Raw genomic sequence first — 9,709 nt, forward strand, 5'->3', positions numbered from 1 at the left:
AATGGGAATAGTGTTGAAGTCGTCGGTACAGGAGATAGTTTCCTGAACAAAACACCAATGACTCAGGCACTAATGTAAACAAGTAATAAATGGGACCTCAAGAAAATGAAAGCTTCTGTAAGTCAAGAGATACTGTAATTACGACAAAATGACAGCCCACGGATTGGGAAATGATCTTCACTAACCCTACATCTGAAAGAGGGTGACTATCCAAAATACATAAAGTCTCATCAGGACAGTTTCTAATCTATCCCATAGGCCACTTCCCAGAAAGTCCCATTCTCCGCCCTGGACCCTCCCCTGGCCTCCTTCCTTGGCCAGCCTACACAGTGGGCGGGGTGGCCCTCCAGCCTGGCCCTCCTAGGCTCAGGAGACTGACAGAGCTCAGGACATTGCCCCAGTGTCTAGATTCAGAGGCTCACTGGCTGTCTGCGCCGTCGGTCAGGTTCTGGAGCTCTTAGACCCGGCAGTTTCTTGTCTGGGACATAAGAACAAACTCTAGACAGTGCGCAGAGCGGGACAGCAGGACCTAGGCGGGTCCTCAGCCGGTTGTGCCCACAGGGTAGTTCTGGACAGCGCCCTTGCTGGTTTCTACTCCTCAGAGGCGCCATCTCAAAATGGAGCAATTTCCTCAGGGTCGTAGAGACCGCAGCGGAGGCTGCCGACCCCATCTGGCCCCAGGGCGGGCTGCTGCTCCTGCTTCGGCCGCGCGGTCGGTGTCGTCGGGGATCCCGGTGTCCGCGACTTTCCTGCGACCGCCTGGCCTTTTCCTGCGATCGACTGCAAGCGCGGGTCGCGCAGGATGCGCTCCCGGCCCTGGGCTGGATAGGGCGTTGGGGGCGGCAGGCTGCGGCTACCCGCGGACCCCGAAGTGCGCGCGTTGTCGCAACCACGGCGTGGTGTCAGCGCTCAAGGGCCACAAGCGCTTCTGCCGCTGGCGGGACTGCGCCTGTGCCAAGTGCACCCTGATCGCAGAGCGGCAGCGTGTCATGGCTGCACAGGTGGCGCTGCGCAGGCAGCAGGCGCAGGAGGAGAGCGAGGCCCACGGGCTGCACAGGCTCCTGTACCAGGGGCCGTCGGGGCCCGGGGCTCCGGCCTCGGGGGACAGCGGCAGGACCGAGAGTCCCCAGGTCTTGAGCAGCCCCGTGGCTGTAGCTGCCCTGGGAGCGGGTGCCTCTAGACACCCTGGAAGCCGGTCAGTCCCAGCTTTCGAGGTTTTCCAACAAGATTATGCTGAAAGAAAGCAGGGTGAGTCTTCTTGGTTTGTTTTTCGTGCTAGAAAATGACTGTCCTGGGGAAGGATGTGTAGAAAGGAGCAGCAGCTCCGTAACAGTGGGCAGAAAGAGTTGTTTGAAAGAAGTGCTAAAGTTCAGGAATGTGGATCTGCCCTGTGCATGGCTAGCATGGGGACAGTTACTAGGCTTTCACTAGAAAAGATAGTGAAACTAGTTGATAAAGATATTGAAAACAGTGAAGCACAGCTGCCGGCTCGCCCCAGGATTTAGGCACAGTCTGCTTTGGCTTTGTGTCGCCAGAACTTAAAGCAGGTGTTGAGAGAAAACTTTAGCGGGCGTGCTAACACTCTCTCCAGTTGTAAAACCACAGTTTTCTTGCACAGGAAGCCGGTTGACTGTGGTTATTGTGACGATCTTTGGTTTTGGGGCAGAGTTTTGTCACCAGTTAGCACATAAGAAGAAACTGAAATAGCTCATCAGTTTCTCTCCCCCCCCCGCCCCCGATCCCATTTTAATTCTTTAAGAACAATTCCCAAAGGAGAGGAAAGCTTTAGGGACTTACATTTAGTTCCCATTGGGAGTAAGTTTGAACCTTCCCTGTCGATAGTAAAACCATTGACAAGAGTGTCAGTTTGTAGCTGGAGAGATCTCACCAGTGTATTCCTATTTTCATATAGTTTCTGGACACAAAGTCATGACCAGTATCTCTATGGATTTATAACTAATATGAACCCAAATTAACTTTCTCTGTAATATCCACGTCGTTGTGTTGTCATGAATTTCGCAGCCCTCCACGGGGCCACTGTTAAATGGGAGTTTCCTTTAAATCGTTTTGTTAAAATCCCAAACAGGTTGTATCACACGAAGTTATGCGATAACCGGTGGTAAGTTATTAATTAGCAAACCAACTTTGCTTGGTTGTAAAAATTGCAGATTTTAGCAAAACAGGGTGTAATTTCGAAAGAAGCCCATCTCTGCATTACAATTTGCATCCACTTATGACAAGTTTGGACACATGCTCTAGTTTATTTCAATAACCAATGGACTTTAAGTGTTTCTCATGGAAGATAGAGACCATGCGAGATGGTAGCCGTCCTTCCGCTACATTGCTAATAAGATTTGGCTGATGGTATGGATTTATGTACACTTTTTGTACTAAAGTGTACATTTTGCAGGCCTAATAATTGTATTAGATTATTGTGTCACAGTGACTGGCCTATACAAAAAGAAGTCCATATCTTAAAGGCTTCTCCATCGGCTTTCTAAATTGACCACCCCCTCTTACACAATGTGAATAAGCTATAGTAAGATATTGTATTGAACTTATTCATTTACAAGACAAAGACCTACAATGTCTCAGAGGCGAAGAACATTTCCCAATGTAAAAGAAGTTTATGTTAAAAGAAAAAGGAAGGCCATCAGAATCCAAAACTACAACTATGAATAAAACAATCCCCAGATGTAGAGAGGGCGAGGTGAAGGGAATTATACCAGGTATTTGCCACAGCCTCCTGAGTACTGGAATCACGGTCACAAACCCAACCCCAAGCACAGCTTGCAGTCAGTATTTCTTCAGAGATATTTGTCCTGGGAATCCAGCCTAGAAGCCATACATTATTTTTTAGACAAAATAACAGAGATTTAATTTTGATATTTCCTGTCTTTCAGGGGCAATATTCAGTGAATCTCTATAGAAGCAAGTGGAACAACACACAAGGGATGGAAATTGATTTCCATGTGGCAAATGTCGTTTGACAAGTTTTCATATTACTTAATGTTGAAAACACCAGTGTGCAATCTTAAAGCATCACAACTTTTCTTTTATCAAATATTTGACATAGTTACAGCGTTTTGACCCTTATAGTGTTAAAATGGATGTGAAACAATGTATTTTAAATAAACTATAAACTTATATGGATCATGTTTAGGATTATTTCTTAAAGAGACAGGGAAACATCAAAGAATATTGCAGATCACCATTTAAATTAAGTAGAATATTCACTACTTGTTTTACTTACTTCTTGACATATAGGATCTCTCTCTCTCTCTCTCTCTCTCTCTCTCTCTCTCTCTCTCTCTCTGTGTGTGTGTGTGTGTGTGTGTGTGTGTGTGTGTGTGTGAAGAACATAATTTAGCCCAAAGCAAAATTTGGACATTTTGGAAAAAAAATCTCTAATTCCAAGATGGTGTCACTTTGACACTGGGTAACAACAAACTCTTCTCCTTTGATCCCAAATTTCTAAGAGATTTAGCTCCTTACTGTACAACCTTACATCCTGAAATGCACAAGAGGTAGCACTCTCCTCTGTTCCCACTCATGCTAGCTTTGCATGATCTTTAAAATGTGACTTCCATGAAGATGGTTTTGGGTGAATCAAAATTGCTGATTATACTATATAGGGTGTATCACACACACACAGACACACAATGGATGAATTTATCATTTCATTCATCAGTATCTTTGAGTGGGCAAAACTATGTTGTGGAAAATTTTTATGCCAGATTCTTTTTTTGTTGTTGTTGTTTTCTTTTCTGCAGAACCAAAACAGAGTAACTGTGAGTCATGCCAGAGCAGACGCGAAGAGCCAGCCTCCAGCGTTCACCTCCGTTCCCTGGGACAATCTAAGGGTAACGTTACTGCGGGGAAACAGAGCTTCATGTCGCCGATGTCAGAACACTCGGACAAATCCACCATCATCCTGTCTCCTTGCCCCACGGACCAATCGGGAGAAGACAGCCCCAGGTCCTTCTCTTCCTCTGACCTGGAATCAGGGAATGAAAGCGAGTGGGTGAGAGACTGCATTCCTACCAGAGCCAGCCTTTCCTCAGTGACCTCGAGACCACGAGACCCTCTCGGAATTCTTACCAGGATTTTTCCAGGTTACAGGCGTAGTGGCCTAGAAGGCATCCTACAATTCTGCAAGGGAGATGTAGTCCAAGCGATTGAACAGATCTTAAATGGGAAGGAACATAAGCCAGACTGCAGGGACCTAGCACATGCAGACTTGGAAAATGCAGCCTTTCAGAGAGCTTCAGAGTTTAGTCTTGCTGGCATTGGCTTTGGGACTCTCAGTAATAAATCAGTTCTCTCTCCTCTTGAGGCTGCGTCTGCTGCTTATGGAGGAGATTCAGCTCTCTATAGCTTCAATCCCAGACTAGCTTTCAGCCCACTGCGCCTGGCATATTCTACTCCGGGAAGAGCGCTGTCTGGCTTTGTGTCGCCCTACCTAACGCCTGGACTGGTTCCAGCATTGCCTTTTCGTCCAACTTTGGATTATGCATTTCCAGGGATGATTAGGGAGCCGGCCCACCTTCCTAACAAACACTTAGTAACTGGTGGGAGACTGTATTTCAGACCCAGTCAGGAGCATCTGTAACACACCCACTCTACCATTCTGCAGTGTTTCTGGAGCTATACACCACACACACACACACACACACACACACACACACACACACACAAACACACACACACTTTTTAATGTACTTAAAAGAGCATAAGCATGGCCTCTCAGTCTTAAATGCTTTTTTCTAAGCAGTGTAATATACTTTAAATTTGAAGACTTTTCTTTAGCATTCATTCAATCGAAGAAACATTTAATCATTATATGTGCCTTGAATAAACTTATTTCAGGAAATACTATTATTTTAAGCTAATGAATTTTCTCCTTAAATTATCACTTTTATTATAAAGCCATACATGTTTGTATTTTATTGTAGAGTTATGTGTATAGTGAACATTAGTAAAAAATAATTCATATGGTAGAAAATGAACCAGGAGTGGGGGATTGTGGTTATTATTCTAAAACATCTCCTTTGTTTCTTTTCCTCCTCTACCACAGGTGAGCCAGAAATTGTTTCAAGTATTTAAAAATATTTTATTTGCAATTAAATGCCCAGTAGTAGGTAACCCTAATAAACTTGAATATATTATTTTTGGAATGTCTGATTTTTTTTTTTTTTGTACTATTTAGCAACTAGTTGTAAAAAGGAAATGTTTTTGAACTGTTCTCTTTAAAGTTAACATTGTAAATGCACTAAGAACTATTGGGTCATCAGAAACAAGACTCTGCCCTCTTCTGGTCACTATCTCAAATGGCAATTCAGTTATTATGAGAAAACACGTGGTTTTCTGTTACAGACTAACGAGTTTATGAAATAACCATTTTGGATCATGCTGTACTCATTTTCATGTTGTGAAATATATTTCTACTGAGGATAATTTTATTTTTTGAGTAGCTTATGCTTCTATCTGGGTATGTAGCCCTTTATCATTTGTTTGAGATAACATGTCACCAATTCTCAAAGGTATAAAGGAATTATTCAAAAACTAAACTATCTGCTCAGACACATATCTACGGATTATATATAAAGTATATTTAATGGATTTAGGAGAGACAAGATTTCTGAAGGACAAAAACCGCCTTTAACGTTTAGAGGTGTTTTGGAGTCTTAAGGCATATATTTCTTTCTGCACCTGGAGCATTCAAAACCATCCATCCAGCTGTTCAATTCAATCACTGGAAAGCCCTAGGAAAAATCAGCTCACAAACAACTGTACAATGTTTTCCTCATGTGCCTTAATTTGTAAATGGACAATGGCTTTACTGTATTGTGAGGAATAATGAAGGCCCAGATGTGGTAGGAATTAGAGATATCTTTATCTGAGCAGCAAGAATCACTAGAAAATTTTAAAATTATATCTATGTAGGTGTGTCTTTTCCATTAAGCTAATAAGTTTTCACAATATATTTTACCTAAAAATATCATAATGCATGACTGGAGAGTATTTGGTGTTGATTTAGAATGCAAATTGTTTAATGATTTGCATACATTTTAATGGAGCAGGGTTGAGGAAAAGTCCAGTAAAATTTAGATGGATGCAATGCTTACTTTCTCTTTTGTACAGGACAAAATGGAGAAACCCTTCAGGCTCAGAGCCTAAATTACTGTACGAAGCCTAGATTACATTGAGATTACACTGATTTTGGATGATGGATCTTTCAACAAAATGATTCTACAAAGTGGCCTATTAATACACAGTTTTGAGTAGAGTTTCATGAGATTCTATGTCTCCAAAAAAGTATTCAGATCAGAATTTTTGGTGATCCTTGAGTCGTTTTTATTTTATGAATTTACTTATTACATTCTATTTTTGAGATACACTAGATCCTGTGTAGGGTGTCAAATGCAGAGTATAATGTAAAGAGAGCTATACTAAATGGCAGAAATCTGGATTAAAAGTACAGCATTGCTGGATCCTTCACAAAGTTAACACAATAACGTGGATGTATTGGCTGAGTGGTGAAGGCACACACCTTTAATCCCAGCACTCAGGAGGCAGAGGCAGATGAATCTCTAAGTTAGAGGCCAGAACAGCCATGGCTATACAGAGAAACCCTGTCTTAAAAACAAAACAAAACAAAAACAAAAACCTAAAACATACTATTTTTATAATCTTAATATTAAGTTAATTTTCATGATGCATTATATAGTCTGTACAATTCACAAGACTCTTAAGACCTAAATAAATTTATAAAATAGGAAATTCTTCTTACTACTATAAGGAAACTGAGGCTCAGATCTATAGCAAGTCCCAAGGAAAATAATAGTATGAGTTACCAGGGTTTCTTACTTTAGCAATTTCAGACTGTTATGTATGAGACAGGATTATGTCTATTTGTTCCTTTGCAGCTTTGTGGGGTGTCTGATAAATAATATGTGGCAAATAGTACCTCATTATTTACTAAATTAATAAAAGTATTAGATTGGAAATTGAGCCATTGCATTTTTATTAGCTATATTCTTTTTTTACGTTTCAAATGATTTCCCCTTTCCTGGATCCCCCCCTTTCCCCAAAAGTTCCATAAGCCTTCTTCCCTCTCCCTGTTCCCCAATCCACCCCTTCCCATTTCCCTGTCCTAGTATTCCCTTCCACTGCTGCATCAAGCCTTTCTAGAAACAACATCCTTGGTAATCAGAAAAATGCAAATCAAAACAACCTTCAGTTTTCATCTCACACCAGTTAGAATGATTAAGATCAAGAACTTAGGAAACAGCACGCACTGGCAAGGATAAGGAGAAAGAGGAACACTCCTCCACTGCTGGTGGGATTGCAAGCTGGTACAACCACTCTGGAAATCAGTCTGATGGTTCCTCAGAAAACTGGGCATGATACTACTGGAGGACCCTGTTATACCACTCCTGGGCATGTACCCAGAAGAGTCCCCAGCATGTAATAAGGACACATGCACCTCTATGTTCATAGAAGCCCTATTTATAATAGCCAAAGCTGGAAAGAACCCGATGTCCCTCAACAGAGGAATGGATACAGAAAATGTGGTATATTTACACAATGGAATACTACTCAGATATTAAAAACAACGAATTTGTGAAATTCTTAGGCAAATGGGTGGAACTGGAAAATATCATCCTAAGTGAGGTAACTCAATCACAAAAGAACACACATGGTAGGCACTCACTGATAAGAGGATATTAGCCTAGAAGCTTGGAATATCCAAGACACAATTCACAGATCAAATGATGCCAAAAAAGAAGGAAGAACAAAGTATGGATACTCTGGTCCTTCTTAGAATACCCACAGAAGGAGATACAGAGACAAAGTGTGGAGCAGAGACTGAGGGAAAGACCATCCAGAGAGTGATCACATTTATTAAGCATGTACTTTGTGTCATGCATTGAGCTAGGTACAAAGAAGAGCTATGATTAAGAGACTAGATACAGCCTCAAGTTTTTTATAGACTGCTTTTCATGTGTCCAAAGAATAATCAACCAAACAGCTAAGATTGGCACCACTTGGCCATGTCAGTGAGTTCTTTATAATTATGATATTTATGCCTATAAGCCACTTGAGGTGTTGGCACCTAAACTCTTTAGTCAGAAGTTATGAAGACAAAGACTGAACTGTCTTTTCCACTTGTTGTATGAGACATAGATGTTGACAACTCTATGGAGAGAAAATACAGAACAAAAGGAGTGGCCTTTTCACAGTTGGTGATCGCTGACTGTGCCGTAATGCTTCCATTGAAAGTGTTGTGTTGAAAATACCAGAGGCCTGCTTGATGGGATTTTTCATTGCCACCTCAGTACTGGGATGGAATCACTTACCAGCCATTCAGAATATGGGAATGATTAGTTAAATAAATGAATGAACAAGTTTTAGTTCTACGACTCCCCCCCGAAAAGAAAGTCTGAAGACATTATTTGTCAATTAAACACTGTTCATGAGAAATTCTTGTATATGAAAACATACGAGAAGAATATGAAAAGAGAGGATACAGGACATACTGTGGTTTAAAAGGGATTCAGTGTGGAGGTTATTATGAGACACACATGTTCAAGAACAAAGAGGACTCAGACAGGATATGTGAGAACCCTGGAAACATATGTCTTCCTAGAAGGATTTTGTGCATTACTGTTGAGACAGGTCTTGTGAATGGCAAGTTACATACACTCTGGGCATCTGTTTCTTCTCAGTAAAATAACGATAATAATATCTAATCTGCGAGATTCATGCAGATAAGAGGTAGCTTGAATAAATTGCATAGTACAGTAATGCTTATATCCTGGTATTAAGTAAACATCTCTCACTGTTACTGCTTTGTATTAAGATATTATCTTTGCCCCCTGGTGGCGGTCACTCAACACAGAGCACTGTAATTGTGCTTAATCCACTTAGTGGGTGTAGAACCAAAGGGCACTTATTACCGGTGAACATCTAGGCTTAGTTCCAGGCTTCCTGTTTGGTTTTCATGCCACGGTGAGCCACACTTTCACAACATACTATTGTGTATGTACTTGGGATTCTTTTAAGGGCTTGAAGGAAGTGGCCAACACAACCAGAGCTTTGTGTTCATACTATCTTTAATTAGTCAAGATTCAGATAGGTAGACAGAGCCCTTGTATCTGCCTGTGCAAATAAGGAATTTACGGACTATTCTTCTAACACAAAGGAGGATCTTGGAAATAAACATCTTGTTAGAGAAAACAGGCACATCTGAGAATCACTGACCAATCTGGCTAAAGCACTGTGTTCTTGCATTGGATCAGATGGAGGGTCAGTGAAGTTAGGTAAAACAAAAGCAAATTAGAAACACATTTGGGTGTCCCATTTTACCTATATCTGACAAACTTCAGCCATAATTCTACAGAATATTTGGTCAGATTTCAGGGGGAATCTGGGAAATGTAGTTTCCTATTTTAGGCAAACTAATTTAGCACAGTCCTGTCCAGTATAGTTCTTGCCTACACAGCTTTCAAAATCATTCATGTCTGACTTGATTCCTTCTAAGTAATGTATATATATATAAAATTTCTTTCACCTAAAGCTGATATAAGTGCGCTCTGGATGACAAAACATGCTGATCTCTCAAAGGATCTTATCCATCTTTGGGACCTGCTCATTTCCCTTTCACCTAGCCAAAGCCCCATTTAAGTATCCTATTAATTTAATC

The 9,709-nt window shown here is 41.3% G+C and overlaps 1 protein-coding gene across 1 annotated transcript; it reads left to right on the forward strand.

Annotated features, from left to right (window-relative positions):
* The first annotated feature begins 617 nt into the window (after positions 1 to 617).
* Positions 618 to 4,863, forward strand: Dmrta1 (DMRT like family A1). The gene is made up of 2 exons (XM_052175540.1): positions 618 to 1,248; positions 3,774 to 4,863. Exons 1-2 carry the CDS (start codon positions 618 to 620, stop codon positions 4,610 to 4,612), a joined length of 1,470 nt encoding a protein of 489 aa, XP_052031500.1. The 3' UTR covers positions 4,613 to 4,863.
* Positions 4,864 to 9,709: the final 4,846 nt, after the last annotated feature.

Source organism: Apodemus sylvaticus, chromosome 3 (genome assembly GCF_947179515.1).
Source record: "Apodemus sylvaticus chromosome 3, mApoSyl1.1, whole genome shotgun sequence".
Classification (NCBI taxonomy): Eukaryota; Metazoa; Chordata; class Mammalia; order Rodentia; family Muridae; genus Apodemus; species Apodemus sylvaticus.